This window comes from Phacochoerus africanus, chromosome 3, assembly GCF_016906955.1.
Source record: "Phacochoerus africanus isolate WHEZ1 chromosome 3, ROS_Pafr_v1, whole genome shotgun sequence".
Lineage (NCBI taxonomy): Eukaryota > Metazoa > Chordata > Mammalia > Artiodactyla > Suidae > Phacochoerus > Phacochoerus africanus.
This window is the reverse complement of record NC_062546.1, coordinates 144018766-144043899: the sequence shown is the minus strand read 5'-3', so window position 1 is coordinate 144043899 and position 25134 is coordinate 144018766. Positions and strand designations below refer to the sequence as shown.

Genomic DNA, 25134 nt, shown 5'->3' with positions numbered 1-25134 from the left:
CAGAAAAACACACCAGATCACCGTATAGATACCTGCTCCATGATGTTTGTTTATTTCCTCCCAGCTGGTCTCTAAAACTACTTACAGGGAAAGCCCTCAATTCTCTATATGCAGAGTAAGTCAGGGTGTCTGGAAAAGTGGCGATGAGCTTAGCCTCGTGGGCATCGTCGCCATCCTTGGTGGGATTCCTCGGGTCGGACGGGCTGTTTGTCACTGTTATTTCTAAAGCAATGTCCTTCTGATCTTTTAGAACTAGTTCTGGTACCCCTTTTTGACTAGTAAAAAGGAAAAAAAGGAAAACGATAAGAGTTTTCAGTACAGTTTCAATAACCTTTAGCAAAAAAGTCACTGCAGAGCCAGAGTCCTTTTCACTAGCACCACAGAGCCATTCTTACATTGGTAAATAAGAAAATTTGTCTTGATTTCCTTCTCGGGTACAAAATTTATATTCTAGCTTCAGGTTGCTGTTACATATGTTGTCAGCTCCACATCCTTCTTTTAAGAAGTGCACCTGTAGAAAAATGAAACTGTTGTAATTTACGCCACTCAGGACTCTAAGAGGGGACTGTTTCCATACAGTTGACTTCCCAGGGTGACAATTACCAGGGCAGAAATCAAGCTACATATACACTTGGCCAAGCATCGAACTCTCACTCTGCCCTTTAACAAAAACTGTGTTTTCGGACCACTGGGACCAGGGCACTTGGGTGGTGTGGGATAGTGAAGATTAAACCCGGCTCCAGTACTCACTCAGCGTGGGGCTTTGGCCAAATCACTTAACCTTGCAGAGTCTAAACTTCATCCCAGGTGACATGGGGATACCACCACCCTACGTGACAGGGTTACGGTGAGATGTACCGATAATAATGACAGTGCCACCTAACACACAATTCCTCACGACAGACCAAGGAGGGACCAAGGAGGCAGATACTATTAAGAGCCCATTGCACAGATGGAGAAACAGAGTTTAATGTCATGAAAGCAAATGGCAAAGGAGCCCACACTGTGTGGGGGGGCTCAATAATCACACCCAGTAAGGAACACCATCTCCCTGCTTGAAAACAACAACATAAGTTTAACACGACTGTGGAGCTGAGGATATATACAAGGGATGTTAATGTGACAATCAATAACACTGAAAGTATATTAAAAAGTATACAAGGAACTATACTTGGTGACAAAAAATACTACAATGTGTAGATTAATTTACTTATTTTAGGGCCACACCCAAGGCACATGGAGGTTCCCAGACTAGGGGTGGAATCAGAGCTGCAGCTGCCAGCCTACGCCACAGTCACAGCAACGTGGGATCCAAACCATGTCCACGACCTCATGGCAATGCTGGATCCCCAACCCACTGGGTGAGGCCAGGGATCGAACCTGCGCCCTCATGGATGCTAGTCAGATTTCTTTCCACTGAGCCATGATGGGAACTCTGACAATGTGTAGATTTAGGCATCAGCCCTAAGTCTAACACATTCATGAAAAGCTTTGTCAGTGGGCCACCAGAACCAGGAGCCTCAGAGCGAACACTCCTGTACCGACTAGGTTTTTTGTTTTTTTTTTTTTTCTTTTTAAGGCCAAACCTGTGGTATATGAACCTGGTAGTTCCAGGTAGTCGTTGAATTGGAGCTGCAGCTGCTAGCCTAAGCCACAGCCACAGCAATGTGGGATCTGAGCTGTGTCTTTGACCTATGGCGCAGCTTGGGGCAACACCAGATCCTTAACCCACTGAGCAAAGCCAGGGATCAAACCCCCATCCTCACAGATACTAGGTAGGGTCCTTAGCCCACTGAGCCACAATGGGAACTCCGTGTTATCAACTAGATTTTGATGATACGTACAAAACGCCAAATCAGGATGTCACAGCTCTCTAATCTTGCACCTCAGCCATCCTTAACCCTAGCAAACAGATGCTACCTCATAGGAGGTACACAGCAAGCCAGTTAAGTTTTTCTTCCTAAGATTACACAGGCTACATTAGACACTAAATGACTATGTCACTGCTAATATATTTTTGTCTTACTGAATTCTGAACTGATTTTAATGTTCAGACTAACTAGAGTTTGTTTTCTACATTTTAACATTCTCGATGGTAAAATACAATGTACATTTCTTCCTACATACACAGCTACAGGAGAAACTTGATGTGAGAATAATAAGTTCTGTCAGTTGTAGTCTCAGTAAGTTTCAGTGGCCAAAAACTATTAAAAATGTTCTCTGGCTCCAAACTGATGACTGTATGTTTCTATAGTCGCTGCCAATCTGGGACACAAATGTTCTCCAATAAACCAGACACATATTAAAAAGCTTATTTAATACAAAGGAATGGCCTTCAGAGCAAATCGATCACTACTCCTATTGCCCTCAGAGACGTCCAACTTAGTGGAACAACACCGCAAACACACTGGCAAACATGAAAGGAAGACTTACATCTGTGTGAACAGACTTGGGTTCATTTGAATTCAGAATTGGAAGTACTTCTGGAAGCGAATTCACTCGCCTCCGCGTGCTGGGCTCCTGGATCTCCACTGAGGCAGTTATGGGAATGGGACGTAATTTATCTCTGATATTTTCCTGAAAAGTATGCAGAGATACCATTATGCATGGTACCAACACCACTGAGGAGCACCAAAGCAATGCTTTACTTTGTCCTGGATAACAGGTTGCTAGTGTAAATGGCAGAAATCTACACATCACTGCAAACCCCACTTCCGTCCCCTTTAAAGAACCCATCTGTCTGCAGCCCTCACCTGGAGCCAGAGGGTCTCCTCCATGCATGCCTTCTGCTTCTGCCTGTGCAGAGTCAGCTCTTGCGTATACTTGGGCTCAGAACCTTGGTTTCGAAACTGAACTCTTGATGACAGCCCAGATTTTCTTCTTTCCTTTTCAGCCTCCAGGGTGCCCACGATGGCTAGATAAAAACCAGCAAATCGGAGGAAATTATGGTGCATTCATGCACAGTGAGCGCTAAGTATGCTGGGTCTCTTTGGGAAAGATTTTAATTCCTGGAAGAACACTTTTCCCCAGGGCCAGTTTCCTTTCACATTTCCTGTTAATGTACATTCTGATTTTTGACATTTCAAATCAAGCTGAACGATGTTTTAAAAGTTACATTTCCACTGGGCCACCTGGGGGAGCTCAAGCATAAGTCAAAACCTCAGAGTAGCATCTTGGCCACATTTCAAGAACTCAGTACTACAGAGTACCCAACCCTCCCTAAAGGCTCTAAACCAGCTTCCCCTTCAACAGTCTGATTCTTGAACTTAAAAAAAGTCTCTAGATCAGCAGAAGCTTCTCCTGGGGTGTGTCAGGAATGCAGAACCTCAGGCCCCAGCCAGACCTCCTTACCTGAATCTGCATTTTTAATACAATCAATCATCAGGTGGTTCTTAAATACACTAAAGTTTAAGGAGATTTGTAAGGATAGCTGTGTAAAAGAGGACATACATATCATTATTTTCTATTAATATGTATGAGAGAGGGAGATGGCTTCTGACGACAGGATGAGATTTTTCACTTAAAAAGTAAGAATTAAAAGGTAGGGACATACTCCTTTCAGTGGGCAGAGGACCTATCTGTCAGCTAATAAAACTCCCACAACCAAAGTTTCAACTTCCAAAGCCCCAGAAGGCACATCCTGCTCGTGACTGCCTGCATTAATGGAGCTTGGAGACTAGCTAGGATTTGAATGATCAAAATCTCATTTCTTGGGAGTTCTTGTCGTGGCTCAGCAGTTAAAGAATCCAACTAGCATCCATGAGGACAAAGGTTCGATCCCTGGCCTCGCTCAGTGGGTTAAGGATCTGGCATTGCTGTGAGCTGTGGTGTAGGTCGCAGACGCAGCTGGGATCCTGCGTTGCTGTGGCTCTGACTCCAGTTGGACCCCTAGCTTGAGAACCTCCATATGCCAAGGATACGACCCTTAAAAAAAAAAAATCTCGTTTCTTAACTTCAGAATGCATTCTTTTGCCAGCTGCTAGATGTAGCTGCTAACTACGTTTAAGGGCCAATACTTAAAACAACTTGCATTTATTAATCACTCATGAACTATTAGGCAGGGAAAACAAACCAAAGTGTGTCCGGGGCCAGAGAAGGCAGCCTCCGGGGAATAAAATCTGCTCCAGAAAACATAGAAAATGAATAACCCATGCTCTAATATTCACGTTAGAGCTTGGAAGAGACCCTTCTGAGAGCATCTATTTTAAGGTCCTCTTCTCGCAGGTGAGGAAATGGAAGCCCACAGAGCTAGGTGACTGGCCCTGAGGGACAGAGGCAGCACCTGAGTCTGTCACAAACACAAAAGAGGACTGACTTACATATAAAGCCTCTTAGATGTGCACGTGCCCACTTCCCCTAGACCTCTGCATGAGTCTTTCTCCCTCTCTGCCAGCGGGACCCTCTCCTTGCTACCTCCCCCTCACCACCTGGCTAACCCTACTCTTCCTTCGGATCTCAGCGGGAGCATCACTTTCTCCAGGAAGCCTCTCCTGGTCCCTCCTAGCGGGCCCGACAGTATTCTGCGTCTCTCATCACTCCGCTTAGCCCATTGCACCCAGGCTGCTCGACGGTGCTCCCCAGGCAAAGCCGCACCAGGGACCACCTGGGCTGTTCACCACTGTACTCCCCAGCAAGAGCACCTGACATGAAAATGATCTTCAGGACAGGTCAACCGAAGCCTACCTACCAGTGCACGTTTGCACTCACACGACGGGATGTTATTCTTATGCTGAAACCACAGCTGTTCCGATAACGTCCGATAACGTTAAGACCCAAATTTAGAAACGACAGTTTTTCACTTGCAATTTTGGGGTCCATCTGAAGAATTCTTAAATGTCACGGCTGCCAAATGGAATGTGCCTCCATCTTCAGCTGTCTGTGAGCCCCTGACATCATCCATTTATCAGTGACCTGCTAACTCCACGACGAGCCAGACGGAGGCTCCCGCGCCCAGTGCCCCTCTCAGCCAAAGCAGGGGCAGGCGTGGGGGCATTAAAACCGTTTATCTACCAAACCCACGCTAACCTTTCCTCACCCTCCAGACAGTTCACATCATCTTAAAATCCTCCTCGTCGGCCACCGCTGCTGACCTTTTGAGGGGCAAGCCAAGTAGAACACTCATTAAGGCGCAATTATAAATATCTGAATGTGTGGAAACACCAGGTCTAAAGACGGCTGCGTTAAAACAGTGAGCTTACCCTCTCTGACACTGAGAATAGATTTTAGACGTATTAACTTCTGCAGTTTTGTGCGAGTTCTGCTATTTATTTGATTTAGGATTTCCCAAAACCGTGGAAGCACAGGCAATGGAGGCAGGTCCTCTCTCAATGTCTTCTGAGAAAAAAGTTCTAACCCTAATAGGCCATCCAGGAACACTTGGTTAATGGAGGAGTCATATACAACTAATACACATGGTGTCAAACGTAGCATTAAAGCCAGGAGAAAGTGTGTAATTTATTTGATAGTGATAGATCTGGAGGAAGGTAAGGAGTGTTCTGATGAAATTTCACATCTGTAGAGAGCGGTCTGAGAAAATGACTAAGAGCATATAAATTTCCATCTCCTCGCCTAGTGAAAGAACCACTGTTTCTCCTTGTCTTTTTTGGTTTTTATGTCTCTTTAGGGCCTCACTCGGGGCATATGGAGGTTCCCAGGCTAGGGGTCGAATCAGAGCTGCAGCTGCTGGCCTATGCCACAGCCATAGCCACACCAGATCCAAGCCTACACCACAGCTCACGGCAACGGTGGATCCTTAATCCACTGAAGCCAGGGATCGAACCTGCGTCCTCATAGATACTAGCCAGGTTCGTTACTGCTGAGCCACAATGGGAACTCCTCTCTTGGTCTTTCTAGGTCACTTCCAAATACAACAGAAAAAGGTCCATCATCCCAGCTGGAAAGTATAAGGTATTGCATTTGGGTAAAAACAACATAAACTATACTGAGAGGATGACAGATTGTGAGCAGTGATAAAGTATGTTTTGCCACTGAAAACCACACAAAGAATTATTTTCTTTTTTTTTTTTTTTGGTCGCATCTGCAGTTTATAGAAGTTCCCATAAGTTCGCTTCCACTGTGCCACAACGGGAACTCCAAAGGGACATCTTTTAAGAAGAAAGAGAGCAACACTTCAGACAACATGGAGAAACTTTCAGAAAACTCATTGTACCTCAGGGTGGAGTAAAAACTGAAAACCATGAGGACAGAAACCCCGGGTCCTTCCAGAAAGCTTCCCTTGGTGGCACTGCTACACTGGAGTTCCAAGCCCCTGGGAACCACCCTCACTTAACTGTCTCTTTGGGGGAGAGATTTTCCCTAAATTCCCAGGCCCCCACCTGCACTCTGGGGCTGGAGCATCTCAGAGAAGGACTTCATGAAAATCACTATTTTTAGAGCATCGTTACAAATTTGTCAAAACTTATGGCCAAACTCCTGTTTGGGTTATAAAGAAAGGAAGCAGCATAAGACCTTGTAAATGACAACCTGCTTTCACCCCTTCATCTCACTTGATCTCCACCACAATTTTTTTTGGCTGCATATGGAAGTTCCTAGGCCAGGAACTGAACCTGTGCCACAGCAGCAACTCAAGGTGCTGCAGAGACAATGCCAGATCCTTAACCCGTTGCACCACACGAGAATTCCTCCACCACAATCTTGGGTAGTAATTCCTATCACAGGCTTTTTAACTGATGGGAAAATAAAAACTCCAAGCATTAAGGGCCTTGCTCTGTGCTAAAGGGTCAGTTAGCATCAGCGCTAGAATGAGAAGCAGAGTCCGAGTCACTGAGTCTTCAAGGCCAGCCTTCAGATTCCCCCAGGCCTGCCCTCGGGGACACAGCCTGAATGTCCCAGGCCAGGGAGGTCTGGGCGGGACTGGGCTGCTGAGAGACTATCAACTGCCAATTATCCTAGCAGGACTCAGGCTCCCGTGGTCACTGTCCTACCACCATCCTCCGCCACCTCACAACCACAAAACCAATTCTCCACACTGCTTTTCAAAGACAGAAGTGGAGGAAACAGTTGTGGTAGCAAATGAGTACTTTTCCAAGGCATTCATTCTGCCCTGAGCCACCTGCTTGGGGAAAACTCCCACGAGGACCAAATGCAGTTTTTCCCTCCTGTGCGTCACCTTCCTGATTAAAGACAACGGACAGACTTTGTTCTTTCGACAAGAATTTCTGGACTCATTTTGCCCATTTCAGTTTTATTTTTCTGTTATTTATGCAGAACTTTCAACCTGGCAGAAAAACACGATTTTTAAAGGACTAGGTACTTACTTATTGAAGGATCGTCATTAGCAGGTTTGGTAGTATATTCAAAGCAGGCCTTCACCTTGAGGCTATATAAAATCAAACACATTATTCTTAAGAGATGCAGTGCTGCCCTAGAAAAAAAAATCCCCACACGTTTCCCAACTCTCAAATCCCTCCACTGACTACTGATGAGCCAGATGCTTTAAGGGGCACTCAACAGGTTCCTCTTGCCTTTGCCCCTTTCTCTCTCAATCTTCCTCGGGGCTCCTTAGGGCAACAGGGTCATCAGAAAGCAGAGGCGTGAAACTCTGGGGGAATCAAGTGGACACAGCGCCAGTGCTCACCATATTCCGCTAGGAGCCCCGCAGGATGTTTTCTGTCGGAGATCAATTCTGTTAGGTGTTACTGTGATGGTTTGCTGAATATTAATAACAGGCCGGGATCTGAAGACAAAAAAGAGTAAAAAGCAAGCTTAGCTTTTTGCTACCTGAATGTAAGATGAACTCACATACTAGATGGCATCCTTGGATGCGGCATCTTAAAAACTTGAGAAAAAAAAATGTTTCTCAGTGTGATTCACCCCTCCCGTTGCTAAAGAAAATAACTGTTAACAGACATAATTTAAAACATAATTACATGATATGTATAAAAAGTCTGAAATGGCATTTATTGAAAATATACATTTTATAATTTATATCTTACTACATATAATTATAAATGCTTTATAATTTTAATATTAGAGTTTTTAAAATGAAAGAATAACATGGGCAATATGTAAATGTTCCAGTGTTTTCAGGCCAATATTACGTCTCGTCCCCGCCCAAACCCCCAAGAAGCCTTTGCGTGTCCTTCCAGACTTATCAGTTTGTTTTGGTTAAAAACATTATCTACAATTAAATATAGTAACATGCATTTCGTTTTTCTAAAGGGGAGCTTTCCATGCTTATTGTTCTGCATGTTGCTTTTTCTCACTGACATTTCAGAGGTCTTATATCTACACACATAAATCTAGCTGCCTTTCACATGTGCCAATGTAACATCATTTATTTAACCAGTCCTTAGTCAGTAGACATTTACAAATTTTTTAAGCTTTCTGCTCTGGCAAACATCCTTGTATAAACATCTATGCACATCTATGAGTCCTAAGTACATATGTCTATTTATCTGTAGGGTAAGTTCTTAAGAATTTCTGAGTTAAAGGATACATGCATTCTGAATTATGAGTAATCTTGCCAAAAAACCCTCCAAAAAGGTAACACCAACACACACCCAACACGTGGGATGCTCATGATCAGGATTTCTACCTACACGTGAATGTTGGTAAGCCAGGCAAATCCTGAGCTTACAGGTCCCCGTCTTACAGATATTTGCCCTTCCTATCCTCCCTGGGAAGCTCCCATCCTTCTGCTTAAGTCTCTGTCCTGCTGCTGCCAGGACTGACTCCAAGTTGCCACCTCGCAATATCTCTGTAAGCAAAACCTCCATCCATTCCCATCTCTGCTCTGCCTAATTCAACCTCACAAACACAAGCAGGAAGCTGAATGTCCCACCTTTAGGCCTTTCACCATATAAAAACATGATCTTTCTCCTTTATGTATTGTTCCCTACTCCCTGCAGCCAAAGGGGTCACCCCTGCCTCAGCATAAGAAATACAAGTGAATGGTGGTTTAGGGGGGCAAGTGGGCTGGGAGTCACTTGCCCGGCTCTCCGCCCTCACTCCCCAGCCAGAACTCCAAGCAGGTCCTATGGTTTCCGTACCACAGGGATTTGGTCACACTGACTTTAGCGGGCTTGTGGTAAACCCCACCATCCTGGAGAAAAATGTATTCCCAAATCCAAACAGCTGGGTTGAACTGCTGGACTCTTTAACTACCAACAGGCTAAAGGATGCAAGTACACGCATGGTGAAGGTGGGAGCTAGCAAAAGGGCAAGGGCTGCTCACATTTCATTCCTTCGTTTCCCTAGATCTGAACTGTTTACCCTTCCATTGTTATTTTACACTTAGACAGCTACTAATTTCTAAGATCCTAACTACGGTCATACTTTGGAGATACTGTGGGTTCAGATCCTATGCAATAAAGCAAGGGTAGCAATAAAATGAGCCACATGAATTTTCTGGTTTCCCAGCATAAGTTATGTTTACACTATGCTGTAGTCTAGTAAGTGTGCAATAGCATTATGTCTAAAAAAAATGTACATGCCTTAATTTAAGAACACTTTATTGCTAAAAATAAATGCTACCCAGCACCTGGGACTTCAGAAAGTCATAGCAGTAACATCAAAGATCATCATAATAAATAAGAACTAAAGTTCAAAAATGTTGCAAAAATTATCGAAGTGTGACACAGAGACATGAAGTGAACAAATGCTGTTGGGAAAAAGCCACCTAGCCACAAACCCTCAATTTGCTAAAAAAACAAACAAGAAAATGCAGTAACTGCAAAGTGCAAAAAAACAAGGTATGCCTATAGATATATTTTTTGTCTTTTCAGAGCCACGCCCGAGGCATATGGAAGTTCCTAGGCTAGCGGTTGAATCAGAGCTGCAGCTGCCGGCCCGCACCACAGCCACAGCAACACCAGATCCGAGCCACATCTGCCACCTACACCACAGCTGACGGTAACACCAGATCCTTAAACCCACTGAGCAAGGCCAGGGATCGAACCTACATCCTCATGGATATTAGTTGGGTTTGAATCTGCTGAGCCACAATGGGAACTCCTAGATATATAAAGTTTTGAGAAAGCATATTTAAAAGGTAAAAATTCACAAATAATTTAAAACCAGTTGCTCCAGATGCCAGAGTGTTTTACAAATAGAAGTGTGGCATACATTTCAAAAGGAACTATTTTAACATACATTCACCTAAATCCTGTTTTCATGTTTGTTTTTAAACACACACAATTTTGAGTGCACATCACATATGAACAGCACATCACATATGAACATAAAAAAATGTCTTACTGGCTCAGCTGCCTCATGTTTAACGGCATAATTTATTAACTCTGCAGAAGTACTAGTAGGATTTAGTGGGGAGGAATGCCCAGGGACCAAAGCTGGGAAGACTCAGGTACTATGCAGGATGCAGCCTTAAAAGCTCAAGCAAGTCCTAGGCCTCCATTTTCTTTGTAAAATAAGAGAGTTGTTTCTCATCTTTTGTTTTCAAAGGCTTTTGAAATTTACTTTCAGGAGTTCCCATGATGGCTCAGCGGAAATGAATCTAACTAGTATCCATGAGGATGCAGGTTTGATCCCTGGCCCTGTTCAGAGGGTTAGGGATACAGTGTTGCAGTGAGCTGTGGTACCATGAGCTGTGGTGTAGGTCAAAGATGTGGCTCAGATCCCACGTTGCTGTGCCTGTGGTGGAGGCTGATGACTATAGCCCCTGATTCAACCTGGGATTGAGGCCTGGGAACCTCCATATGCTGCGGGTGAGGCCCTATTAAAAATACATAAATAGGAGTTCCCGTCGTGGCGCGGTGGTTAACAAATCCGACTAGGAACCATGAGGTTGCGGGTTCGGTCCCTGCCCTTGCTCAGTGGGTTAACGATCCGGCATTGCCCTGAGCTGTGGTGTAGGTTGCAGACGCGGCTCAGATCCCGCGTTGCTGTGGCTCTGGTGTAGGCCGGTGGCTACAGCTCCGATTGGACCCCTAGCCTGGGAACCTCCATATGCCGCGGGAGCGGCCCAAGAAATAGCAAGAACAACAACAACAACAACAAAGACAAAAAAAAAATATATATATATATAAATAAATAAATTTACTTTCATACTGTCTACGAGGAAAGAAGGAACAACTTTACAGGGTTCACAGCCAACCAACTTAGGAGGAGGACAGGAAAGTAAGGATATTAAAACATCAATTATATACAGCCAAATAATTATGACAGGCTAGCTGCTGGGAAAGACTCAGTAAGTGAATTTTGCTACAGGAATTCAAGTCTTCTTGATACCTGAGGTCTATCTCTCAAACGAGAACTCAAAAGTTCAAATTGCTTTTGCTAAAATAGTTGAGTGTTATTCTATAACTTTCCACCTGTTAAAAGTGTTGACTATTTTTAAGGTTGATGCCTAATACCTATACGAACAGAGAGAAACGGGCATATAAAGGCAGTAACACATGTTCATTTAGTTAATTAATTTATTTATTTATTTCTTCGGCCTAATATCCCAGATCCATTCTCCCCTACTTATTTTCCTGTCTCCGATTTTTGCCATCTGTAACTTCTTTTGTGGTTCTTAGCTTTCACATAAAATGGCTCTCACAGATCTTGTCCTTTAACCAGATAACTATTTTTCTATTGTATTCTATATATGTATTGTTTATTGTGGTTTTTTATACTATTTTCTTAAGAAGTATCCTGGTTTCACTTTCTTACCCCAGGGGTTTTGCTTAGGATTCTATTTTGTTTTATTTATTTTTTTCCTTTTTTTGGCCACACTCACGGCATACGGACGTTTCTGGGCCAGGCCAGGCATCAAATCTGAGCTGCAATTGCAAACCACCACAGCTGCGGTGATGCTGGATCCTTAACTCACTGTGCTGGGCAGGGGATCGAATCTGCACCACCAAAGAGACAAACTGGATCATTAACCCACTGCCCCACAGCAGGAACCCCAGGATTCTTTCTAGATAATAGAGGCCACATCTCCTCTTGCTACTTCCCAGAAGACTGCAGGGCAGTGAAGGCAGCAGGGGTATATAGGACACAGCTTTTTTCATTTAGGGTTTCACTGTACATCATTTCCCATTTCTTTATAGAGATTCTTTAGATAAAAATGCCTATAAAAATAGTTAAAAAAATACAAACAAACCCTAAATGGTTCACATCTCACTAATGATTAAAGAAATACAAATTCAATCAAAAGATGTGATCACATATCACACTGGCAAAAATTAAATAGATTTATCATGTTCAATATTGGTATGGGTGTGAGGAAATGGGCCCTCTGGTAGGCTGTTGCTGTGAGCACTTTTCTGTGGGTGTACGTATTAATACAAAAATGTGGTAACCTTTAGCCCAGCAATTCTATTTCTAGGAACTTTTCTTCAAAGAAACAATAATCCATTACATATAGGTATATAAAATATACTCTAGCATGCTGTTTATAATAGGTAAAAGTCAGAGACTATTTAAAAATTCCATCAACTGAGGATTCATTAAATGCATATTATGGAATAGTATTAAATTGTTAAACAAGATTAATGTATTTGTATTAACAAGGAGAAATAACTGGAAGAGACTTTTAAACACCGAAACGGATAACAGGAATGATAGCATGGCCTGTGATGATATCCTACAAGTTGGGAGATATTCAATACTATTAAAAGTTGGTTCATGGAAGAAGAGAGTATTGGAGAACTAGCACTTACTGCAAATTTATATTAACTTTTTAACAAGAATGTGCTCCTTTTTTTTTGGTCTTTTTAGGGCTGCACTTGCAGCATATGGAGGTTCCCAGAGTCGAATCAGAGCTGTAGCTGCTGGCCTACACCACAGCCACAGCCACGCCAGATCTGAGCGATGTCTGCTACCTACACCACAGCTCATGGCAAGGCCAGATCCTTAACTCGCTGAGCGAGGTCAGAGATCAAACCTGCGTCCTCATGGATACTAGTCAGATTCGTTTCTGCTGTGCTATGATGGAAACTCCCGAATGCATTTTTTAAATTAAAAAATTTTTAATAAACCCATTTTTACTGGTAACTTCCAGTAGTGACAGAATTGCTGGGATAACGGGACTTGGACACAGCGGATGGGCAAACCATTGCAGCCTTTCTGGAGGTCATTTTGGTGAAGCTGAATAACAAATCTTAAAACACACGTGTCCTTCAATTTTGCAACTCCCTCTTGGGAAGTTATCGTAAGGAAATAATCCAGGACATAAATGAAAGTCAGGATGTTTATTTACCTCAGCATTGTGTATCACAACCCAACCTGGAAAGCAACATGAATGCCCAATGACAGTAGGGCAGGTGTTAAATAAACTATGATCCAGCCAAGCGTGATGCCTCAGACAATTGTTAACTTCAATTCAGAAAAGTACTCAATGACAGGGAAATAGCTACTATGCATTATAAATTCGCTCCCAGAAAAAGGTCACACAATATGGTACAAACCAACAAAAGCAGGTTACAAAATGACAAGCACATTGTGATCTCAATTGTGTTAAACATACATGTATGGTCACAGAAAACTAAAAATCAGAAGGCTATAAAACCAAAATTTGGGAGTTTAATAAGGGTGGTGAAATAGAGAAGATTTTTTATTTCCTTCTCTACAGTCAAATTTTCTGTGTGTCTCAGTTTTTACGAAAATAAAGGTTTTTGAGATTGAGTAAAAATTTTCACCAATTCTGCCTTTTAAAAAAAATTAGTTCAAAATTATACCCAGGTTTTAAGAATTAGGTTTTTATTATATTGTAATACTACCCTCAAGAGAAAAAAAATATTCAAAACCCATACAAGCCTTTGCCTTTGAAGTATAGTTGTTGTAAGTTTCAATTCAAAATGTAAAAAAAAAAATATTGGGTAAGTGGATTATGGAACATGCTTAACTAAAGTCAGAGATAACACACCTGAAAATAGTTACTGAGTCTGAGAGGGAACCAACAGCAACATCAGGGTACCAATTTCTATCAAGGTCCATGTTTCCAGCAATTGAATATCCAAAAGACGGCGATTTACCCTCGAGAACCTGAAAGGAACAGGACATCAGAATGGACACTAGGCCACCCAAATGAACCCCTTGCCCACGCTTTGAAAAAAGACACATAAGCCTCTTTTGAACTAAAGTTTAAGAGCTTACTTATAACTAAATTACAATATACATATGATCCAACACTTCATACATTTTACTTCCTAAAAGGTACCTGATCTATGTTGTATCTCAAAAGACAAAAGAGGCATTTTTTTATGAGCTTGTGTACTACATGAAGTCAATCAGCATTTTTCAAACCAAACCTCTCTCTACCCACCCTCTCAATGTCTTATTTTTCTCTACAGCAATTTTTAGTTTTTGGTATCTGAATTCTCTACACAATTACAATCACCCCTTACATTTGTTCAGTTTCATCTCTATTTAGTATGCTGCTAAAAGGAATATTACCACATTTCTATCTATTTATGCCATCAGGGTAGAAGCGTCTTTTCCTTTGGCTTTGATTCCTAATTTACCAAAGGAATTTTACAATTTAAAACTAGCAGGTCACTGTATTTATATCTATTTCCAAGCTCTCTTTTAATACATTCTTTAAATAACAACAAAATTTATACTATCGTAGACTTGTAAATAAAACATCATCAGTGTGAAAATTCACATACACCAAGGCAAAATGTTGAGCCCCTTATTGTAGAAATCCAGACGGTCTGGTTACCTGTGTTGGTTTGGTATTTATTCCATTTGCAGATCCATGATAGATAAAAACCTTCCCCTTGCCATCGTAGGGTGCTCCAACTGCAATATCTGTTGATGATACCACATTTTAACAAACACTACCTTTTAAAAGCATTCTAATACAATGTTTTGAAATAAAATGCCATAAACACTGTCAAATAATCTATCACCTGTTAATCATGACCATCTCACAATCTATCGTCTACCTGGGTAGCCGTCTTGATTAATATCTCCAATATTTTTGACTGCAATGCCAAACATAGAATCTTTGGTTCCGTTAAGACGAATTGGCTTGACGTTTTTCCATCGGCCTTGCTGGTTCATGTAGACATACACTGCACCTCCAACTTCTCCACTTCTATCAAAATACTGTGGGGCCCCAATAACTATATCTTGCCACCTGAAAACATAACGAGGGGGAAGAACTGTGAACCATTAGCTAAAATACCAGCAGGCATAGGGAAAATCCCACCAGCCCAGGTACAAAGGACACAAAGATTGAAGTGATACAAGGACTTCGAATCTGGACTTTGTATTTTATCAGTTAAAGCTTTTTTTTTTTAAATAAATCAAGGTAGCCTCCAATAAACACCCAAAGAAAAACATCAAGGGTAAAAACGTGAAGGCTGTTCCCAAGTTACATCTATAATGCAGAGAGACTCCCACTCCACCTTCGACCCACCACCACAGACCCATACTGGCACCACCAGCCAGAGAGACCTACAGATGGGCTTGTGGCACCAATTGCTACTTTCCACAGGACATTCTAGATGCTCCAACAGCCCCTTAAGAAAACACAGAACAGGGAGTTCTTGTTGTGGTTCATCAGGTTAAGAACCTGCCCAGGAACCGTGACGATGCAAGTTCGATTCCTGGACTCGCTCAGTGGGTTAAGGGATCTGGTGTTGCCGCAAGCTGCGGTACAGGTCACAGACGTGGCTCAGATCTGGGGTTGCTGTGGCATAGGCCGGCAGCTGCAGCTCGGATTCAACCCACAGCCTGGGAACTTCCATATGCTGCAAGTGTGGGGAAGGAAAAGAGGGAGGGAGGGAGGAAGAAAACCACAGAACAGAACCACACAGGGGTCATTTTTTTGAGTTACTTTGTCTCCAAATTTTAATTGTCACGGACCTATGACACCAAGACATAGTAAAAACTGAAGACTGAACATGTACTCCTACCCCCTGGGGAGGGTAATGAATGAACATATGCTGCCAAAGTATAAGTGATGAAGATAGGAGGGGATAATAAAAATCCAACAGCAAAAATATTCTTTCCACTGACTAACCTGAAAGGATGGATCGTCTCAAGACCTGCCATAGCCAGAGCAGCCATGCATTCTTTGCAAGTGAAAAATAACCTGAGAGGCTCTTACCCGTCGCTGTTGAGGTCCACCACTGCCACATCATAGCCAAATGAAGAAGCCAGCCCTTCCCCATCAAATATGTGCTCGGGGAGAAGATGTGCAGACTTCAGGTCTCTTTTAAGCAAAACCACAGCTCCGCTGTGATTGGCTCTAGGAGCACCAGATACAAAAGTCATCTCATCTTTGGAAACAATACCTTTCCCTGAGTCCAAAGAAAAGCCTAGGGAAACAAAACACAGTTCGTGTCAACTCCGTTTTTCAGGAGGTCTCTAACAGTGGTTACTCCCTTATTCCCTTTTCCTTTCGTTCCCACCCTCTCCCTCTGACCCTCTCCACCAGCTCTCATATCGATGATAAAGTTCCAGAGCCAAGAAACTGGACACAAGTTCAAAGCAGCAGACTACTGCACTGCTTCCTATGGGAACATGTTAGGACTTCCAAAGAAAAGTACCTATGCTATTTAGCCTCTGTGGAACTTGAGTCATGACACATTCAGGCAGCTCAAGAATCCGTTTGGATCCCATTTTAATACTGAGACTGCTGTAAAAAGGAGATCAAGCTAGGTATTTGATTATAGTTGATAATTATCAAATGATCTCAAGACAGGTAACAACCCGACATAGCGTAGCTGAGGGCATATTACAGAGTTCTGCTCTAATGTAGTGAGAGTAACTTCCATATTCATCCATCTCCTCCACTGTCTGTCAGGCAAGAACAAACACTCATCTCATGAATATACCGCTGAGAGCATTTCACTATTTGGGGCCAACTTAGTCCTCCGACACAAACATGCAAACAAAACCATGACTGATGAGCTGGAGTATTTGAGAACCTGGTATAAACAATAGAGGTGAGCAAATTCTCAGCTGTATCAATTCCATACTCGTTCAGAGAGGGGGCAGAAAAATGATATAACATCTCATTATAAAGTATCAGATAGGATGTCAGGTTACCCATGCTGAGGTTGAGTGGCAAGCCAACACCAATGCCCACATCGAAATCATTCAAATTAAGCAAAATCTTCCCACATCAAGGGGAGGCAGATACGGACTACTCTAAGCTCACCCTTTGGATTAGGCTTTATTTATAAAAAGCTTCACCACTACTGTAGCGGTTCTCAAATTGTGAAGTGAGTGGAAAAAGAGGATGAGCTGCAAGTTCAAAATAGGGAGGTATGATCGAATCCAGCTCTGGAAGCCATCTGGCTGCAGGCCCTCAACCATGGCATGCTTTTTATGTGTGCTTCGCTTGAAATGAAATAGAAAATAAAAAGATTTATGCTCTGTATGGATCAAAAAAAAAAATTCTTAAATGACCATGACCAAGACAATTTATTTGTCATCTCAGAGGTCACGAACCTAGGTAGCTATTCATCATCACATCAGGAGATGTGTCGGGCTGCTCCCAGGGAGGCTGTGTTTTATAAACAAACTGATCGGGATCTGTATAGGAAACGCTGGTCAAAAACAGCAGGCCTGGACACATGCGTGGGGCGGAAGAGATTGCAGAAAAAGCAATTATGCTTGGTAAGAGGCACACTAGCTCCTGCCGTGCTTGCTGGATGAGGAGGCTGCCAGCACCGGCCAGCCACCCTCTCTGCCAGCTTCCAAAACCTCAAGCAGATCATTTCATTCCTAAAACCCATGGATTTATCCGAAAGACCAGATGCACAGACAGCATGGACAACCAAAACATAACAGTACAAACTGGACTCCCCTCCTCCTGCCTCCAGGTACCCAGTGGTGAAGAAATCCATTCTAAAAGTGGCAAATGTGGTTAATAAATATGTTGAATATTTTCAAGTGTTCCCATAGGAACTAAGTTTATAAAATCCACAGGCATCTGTCTGAAAGACCAAAGGGTTGATTTCTTGACCAGAACCACTGAATTGAAATCATAAATGAAGTCCTAAAGAACACATCTGAAGAGAGGCTATTAAAGTCTATCCAAATAAAATACTGGTTTGTTGATAATAGTTACCCTGAAAAGGATTTTTACCTAGAAAAACCCTATTTAATAATTAAGACTGCAAGCCAGTCAGCCTTGAGTTTCCTTCCTGTTCTGCAAAGCCACCGACAGCATTCACACACCCAGCTGCTGGGGGATTATTAATTGTATGACCTTAGACTAGGAAATTAATCTCCCTAAGTCACAGGGTTTTTTTTCCCCATCAGCAAAAGAGGGACAATAATACTTAGTTTACGATATTGTTAGAAAGATCAAATAAGACCTACAAGTAGTAAGTTCAGTGTGTGATTTAAAGCACACTGTAGATGCTTAACAAGTGAAAAGTCTAACTTTTTTCCCTTCTATGCCTTCCCACTGCGTTTTTAATTTGGGGGATAGTTTCTGAAAAGTTCTTTTTTTAAATAAAGAATATTGTTTATCTGTATTTATATAATTAGAACAATTTTTAAGACTATATTTACTAAGACCTTCGATCTACAACTAGTTTTTTCCTTTTTTAAAAATTTTCCATTGTTCTAGTAATATCTCTAGCATATGGGTACATCTCTATTTTTTTAAAAAAAGAATAGGTTACTATTTAGGTTTAGGAGACTTTTTTACATTTTTTCCCAAGAAATGCACAGTAATTATTCTTTATGTCAACTCACACCAAGAATTAAAGCTTTTAAAAGCCTTTGTGTAATTATCATAATGCACATGAATAATTTAGGACACCCATTAGTAATGCAAACAAGCCTGAGGAGTTAAAGAATTGGCACTTAGACACAATCTGGGTGTCCTCAGAGTTGTGTTGGCCATCCTGCTCAGCCTCGGCTGCAGAGCCCCCGTGCCACCCGCAAGGGGCCTGGTGACAAGGGGGCCCCAATCCGGAAGCAAGGCCAGCTCTTGGAAATGACCTGGAGGTGGTGACCTGCCTCTTAAGAGTAACTTCATAAATGCAGCTCTTAAAGAATATCTCTAGAAAGAGGCGCTAAAGGGAGAGGGGAGGCAGTTCAGCCTCCTGCTAATACCCATGCATTTTTTTCATGGCTGCCTGAACAGCCTGGTTCGGGTTACAGAGGCTGACATTAGTTCAGGAAATAGCCCTCCACCTGAGAGGACAGAGGATTTGGGAGATGATAAGTTTCCTTCTGCTTTGAGGGAGCTCCTTTCAGAAGGGAAGCATCTCCAGCATCTGTCAAGTCACCTTGGGATTGCCCAAGGCTTAAATCCAACTCCAGTATATATAGCCACAGGCCCCTGGCTCCACATGGCCTCGTCTCACCCAGGAAGCTCAGAGGCCTGCGACAGCAGGTCACACACAGGCGTCTGAAGAGGCAGGCACACCACCTACTCTCGTCCTACCTAAATAACTGTTAGCAGGAACAGGAACAAGACTTTCATCACGGTCAGTCTCTCCACCAACTTCATAAGGCCCATCTTCAAAGATGTTCATGTCAAAAAAAGTGTTATTCTTTTGCTCTACGCGAACAATCCCTAAAAGAATGAAATGGCAAAAAAAAAGAAAAGAAAAAAAAAAAGAAGGTGAAACAAAATAGATGGTTCCTAATAAACACGCCTCAGGTTCTCATTAAACACAGAAAGAAAAGTTTGGAGGAAGAAAAGGCAGAAAAAAAGAGATGACCTTTGGAGTTATTACAGTTAAAAAAACATGTTCATGTAAATTTGTACAAAGATATTTGTTCCAGTGATTAAAAAAAAAAGCCCATGTGTTTTCATGAAGTATCTTATAACGCTATGAAACTAGATGGAAAATGGAATGTTTACTTAGTAAACTAAACCTACAGAAAACATTTTAATTATATAGATGTGGTATTTTACATTTTTATAATCTTAAATCTATTTACCTTCTTAACTATAATGTAGAATTGAAATTAATATTTTGATCTTTACTTCAAATTACTTTAACCAAAGATTTAAAATCTTTAACAATACATGTAAGGATAACCTGACCCCCCTGCTGTACAGTGGGAAAAAAAAAATAATAAATAATTTAAAAAAAAATAAAAATAAAAAAAATAAAATAAAATCTTTAACAAATTTTCACAAAACATGAAAAAAGATTTCATATAATAAGCCCACTATATGATTTTTTTTAATGATAATTTTTTAAGTCAGAGTTTATAAAGCAGATAAGACATGTTTCTCTAAATTAAGGCATACATAACTGGTAGGCATTTTTATTGTTTTGTTTTACTATGTATGGCATCTCTTCTTGCTAAAATAAAACCACTTCTAAATTCAATGTGTTTTTTAATTAGGTCAAGAGAACCTGACATATACTGTGATGGGAAAGATTTGGTTGGGGGTAGGGAGTAATTTCCTTTGGAAGGTTTCTATGGATGACAACGACAGTGTTCAAGGATCATCTTTTTTTTTTTTTTTTGCTTTTTTTAGGGCCGCACCCATGGCATATGGAGGTTCCCAGGCTAAGGGTTGAATCAGAGGTACAGCTGCCAGCCTACACCACAGCCCGCCAGATCTGAGCTGTGTCTGCGATCTACACCACAGATCACAGCAACGCCGGATCCTTAACCCACTGAGCGAGGCCAGGGATCAAACCCGAAACCTCACAGATACTAGTCAGATTCATTTCCACTGCATGCAATGGGACCTCCTCCAGGACCATTTCTAACTGGAATTAAAACTTGGAAATTTTTGAATGGAAAAGGGAAAATTTTCTTAAGTGTGTCCTAACTAGTGAAAATGTTGTAACACAGAATTTACTTTAATAAATTCCTCAAAAATAAAAAGGCTTATGTCCAAATAGGATGCTCTTCTCTTCATTATGGATTAGAATCAGGTTAATTATCCTTTATAACATAGGGGTTTCCTACACCTGCTTAATTTCCTCAGAGAAGTTAAACTTTTATTACAGCACCACTCGCCATGTCCATCCAGGCAAAAACCACGGGCCATTCTCTTCCCTCCCTCCAGTGTCTCCTCTGACATACATCACGGTATTATTTAAACAATACCACTAAACAACCTTTCCACAAGGTACCTTAAATTATCATCTCAAAGTTCCCTCATCTGTCACCTACGTTTCTAACTATATATACTGCTTTAGTAGCAAAACACAGCCGTTAAGACAACACATAATGAAACAAATGGCTGTATTAATACAATGTTATTTGTACACGACAGCACTCAATTGTCCTCAGTTTTCAGATCCCTACCTTAAAATGAAAACTTTCGTCTCCATGAAACAGGCAAATATAAAACAGCAAAAACTACTAAATTATAGTCTTACAGAAAAAGTTAACTACTTCTATCAACATTAACTGCTAGTGGAGGGAGGGGGAATCTCTTAAAACAACATTTCCACCAATGTTTTTAAAAATCAGATTTTTAGATCTTTTAATATCCTATTTACTTCTATAATAAACAAATGACTTATAACACATTTTGTTTTAACTCAAAATATACTAAATCATAGTGCACATAACAGAAATAATGTAGTTATACTAATCTCTATAATATGCATGCCATACCTTTCCAGTTATAAGTGCCTGGGGCTCCAAACACAATGTAATGATAGTCTTTAGTAAAAGTAGCTGCTACACCTTGCTGGCAAGAACCAAATTTTTCATGACCTCTCAATCGGCCATCACAAAAACTCCAGTCTCCTCCATCCATATCGTCTTCAATCCTGAGGTTCTGACTTAGGACATAACACCTTCCAAAGATGTCTCGAGATTCCTGCTTTGTGTTAACATGTTGCCGTTTTTCATATCGATGGGCACACGTCTGCAAACAGAAGGAATCAAGTAGCCCGTATATGTCTGCAAATCTCATGTTACAAGCTGATAAAATTGTCAACAATAAAGAGCTTAATTCTAAGTGGGATGTTAGGAGTTCCCTTTGTGGCTCAGTGGGTTAAGAACCCGACTAGTATCCATGAAGATGTAGGTTTAATCCCTGGCCTCGCTCAGTGTGTTGGGGAATCTGGCATTGCCGTGAACGTGGTGCAGGTTGCAGACATGGAATGGATTTAGTGTGGCTGTGGTGTAGGCTGGCGGCTGCAGCTCCGATTTGACCCCTAGCCTGGGGAACCCCCCCATGCCGTGGGTGTGGTCCTAAAAAGAATTAAAAAAAAAAAAAAAAAGGGATGTTACATGTGTCATCATGCCAAGATCAGAGTCAAAAACCATTAAATCTTCCCCAAAGTAGCACAAAGGAGACCATTTACCTTGCATAGGCCTTCTGTCTTATCCTCACCCAGAGAATAATGCTCCAATACAAATACTGAATGCCAGTCTATAATCTACGGGCCATTTACTTGTAAATCTACCTGTCATATAAACAATGGGGAACACTCTACTTCATCTTCTCAGTTTAATTGGCTTTTAGTAGCTGTATAAAGCTTCACATCGACGTGTTTGTGAAAATAAGTAATCATGCTCCAGAGGACAGAAATCATGTACATATTTTTACAGGGATCAGGCAAACACGGCTAAAACACACTTGGCTTTACCCATACTATTTCCTTATATTCAGTCCGAACTAACTTATTATCCTTTAAACTCAGAGATGAAGCTTATTTTATAAGGCAGAGAGGAGTTCCCGTTGTAGCTCAGTGGGTTAGGAACCCGACATAATGTCTGTGAGGATGTGGGTTCCATCCCCAAATGGGTTAAGGATTCAGCGTTGCCACAAGCTGCAATGTAGGCCACAGGTACAGCTCAGATCTGGTGTGGTTGCAGCTACTGCAGCTGTGGCATAGGTCACAGCTGCAGCTCCAATTCAACTCTTGGCCCGGGAACTTCCATATGCTGCAGGTTTGGCCTTAAAAAGAAAGAGTCAAAGAATTACACTGCTAGGAGGGATGACATCATCTCTAACTTCACAAAGTATTCAAAGCTCCCCTCCATATAACACAGGCCAAAAATAATCTGCAATGTCCAAGTCGATGCAGCCCCGTAGGTATAAAAATTCACAGTGTTCAGTAAAATCCTCATTTTTCTCAAAATTCTATAAAAAATTGTGACAGCAACCAGATTTTGAAAGAGACACAGAAGGATCATCCTAATCCAGCCTGGCACCTCCAAGGCCATCGAGCACAATCTGTGCAACAAACCCTATTTTCTTTGCTACCACGTCTATTTGAAGAAACTCAGAATAAATAACTAGAGAGTTTAAAATGACTTGATCCCGCTTTCTGTGAGCATTCCTGTATTTTTTTTTTTTATAACTTAGCTGCAATAGTTATATAGTTCCTAGGACAGAAACCACGACTGTTTTCTTTCCCTTCCTTAAGACCATCTAGAGTTTTAGGGATAATAAAGGTTCTTAATAAGTTCTTGGAATCTGAAAGTCCTAAAGAAAAGCAGATGGTGGAGCTGTGTCAAAGGAGATCAGGAATCACAGGAAAAACGACCCTTTGATTTCTTCTTGTCATCCACTCCGGCTTTAAAGCTGTCAGTTATCTAGAATGTGCGCTTTATGCAGACCAGAGCTCTGCCTGTTTTGTTCACTCCTGCAAGCCCAGCGCTGCCACACAACAGGCCCTCTGACACTGTGGAGTGGACACACTTCTCTACACTTACCACAACTTTGCCCCCTGGACCTTGGCTCTGGACGGTGACCCCCATCCACTGATCTTCCTTGCTTTCTGATGAAGGGTCAGCTGTGGAAAGCAGCACAGGTTACACATACAGTTAGGACTTCAAAGCAGTTGCAACAGGCAAGGAAAAAATAAGTGAACAAAAATACACGAAACAGCTTCTAAATTGTCTTGACTCCAAGTCTAACTGCTTAGTAAATTCAGTGACTCAATCCAGAAAAATTACTTCTCATCTTAAGAAAATGGGTAAGTGATTCTTGGTATGACTGTTTCATAAAATTCTTTCTGTAAAATACCCAGCTTTACCTGGTAACCTTTCACCCTCTCTGACTCCCAGGATCCTGAGTCCAGAAAGGCATTTGAAAAGTTAAGACTAAGGGGTAAGCCCTCCAATAGATGCCCCTTCAAGCAACAAGGTAAACATCTAGTTTCCAAACTGGAAGTACCATCTAAACAAACAAAAAGTGGGCACTCTGACCTACTACCAAATTTGTTACATCACAGCATGAACTGTTCTGTTCTGTTCTTTACTGCAGATGGGAAGACAAGGCCTCAGATTCACCTTCCAACTTTCTATCAATGCAAAAAAAGGAAAGCCATAAGGCAAGAAAGAACCAAGTACCACCTGTGCTCATTTCGGGTATGGATTCAAACAGACTATGACCTAAGATCCAAATTTGTGCCTTCCTCAGTGAGAAGCAAGGCAGGCACGATTTTCAATCATGAATCATTATAAACATATGTAAATTAAACAATCTTAGGGAGACAGATGGATAAATGCCAAAATGTTAAATAAAGAGGGATTAAGTCTACATACTAGTGGGTTTGGGTTTTTCTTTATAGTTCTATGTCATTTGCAAGTTTCCCAAAATTAGTATGTATTATTTTCCAATAAGTTAAAAAAAAGTTAAAAAAAATAGTTTCTACACTGAAAAAGCAAGAGATAAACATAAACATAAATCTGTAAATCTGCTTAGACCAAGAATGTCAAATTAGGTTTGGTTGGAGTCTCTCAGGACACTAATTGCTCTGCTCACCACACAGTCTGCAAAACAAGCCTCTATCTGAGAAGGGCAAAATTTATCCATGTTAGTCAGCTCTCACTTTAGAGAGATCTGATATTTAAACAGTCTTTCTCCCAAATATTTTAGCAGCAGCTGAATACAAGATCTGGGGACATTCAATCTTCTTGGATGCTCTGAATTCAGTTTTTCAAGTCTCTTGTAGGAGCTCAACAAATCACTAGGTGGCGACATTGACATACCATATCAGTTTAGAAAGCAGAGTTAGAAGAGGCAGCAAATAAAGGCAGCCAGAAGGATTTAGAAAGCAAATATTCTTTTTTCTTTTTTGTCTTTTTAGGGCCGCACCCAACGGCATATGGAGGTTCCCAGGCCAGGGGTCGAATTGGAGCTACAGCTGCCGGCCTACACCAGAGCCACAGCAATGCAGGATCCAAGCTGCGTCTGCGACCTACACCACAGCTCATGGCAACGTCGGATCCTTAACCCACTGAGCGAGGCCAGGGATCGAACCCTCAACCTCATGGTTACTAGTTGGATTTGTTAACCACTGAGCCACG

At 41.6% G+C, this 25134-nt stretch overlaps 1 protein-coding gene across 2 annotated transcripts in view; it reads right to left on the bottom strand.

Moving 5' to 3' along the window:
• ITGA6 (integrin subunit alpha 6) overlaps positions 1 to 25134 on the bottom strand; it is an 87270-nt gene that overhangs the window by 23792 nt on the left and 38344 nt on the right. For both annotated transcript variants that reach the window (XM_047772890.1, XM_047772891.1), the window contains exons 3-15: positions 23536 to 23615; positions 21481 to 21736; positions 19331 to 19462; positions 16028 to 16238; positions 14859 to 15052; positions 14633 to 14721; positions 13835 to 13953; positions 7598 to 7696; positions 7278 to 7339; positions 2754 to 2914; positions 2434 to 2577; positions 396 to 511; positions 86 to 275 (exon numbers count right to left, since the gene is read on the bottom strand). In XM_047772890.1, coding sequence (XP_047628846.1) covers positions 86 to 275; positions 396 to 511; positions 2434 to 2577; positions 2754 to 2914; positions 7278 to 7339; positions 7598 to 7696; positions 13835 to 13953; positions 14633 to 14721; positions 14859 to 15052; positions 16028 to 16238; positions 19331 to 19462; positions 21481 to 21736; positions 23536 to 23615 — 1853 coding nt within the window. The remainder of the gene's footprint in view (positions 1 to 85; positions 276 to 395; positions 512 to 2433; positions 2578 to 2753; positions 2915 to 7277; positions 7340 to 7597; positions 7697 to 13834; positions 13954 to 14632; positions 14722 to 14858; positions 15053 to 16027; positions 16239 to 19330; positions 19463 to 21480; positions 21737 to 23535; positions 23616 to 25134) is intronic.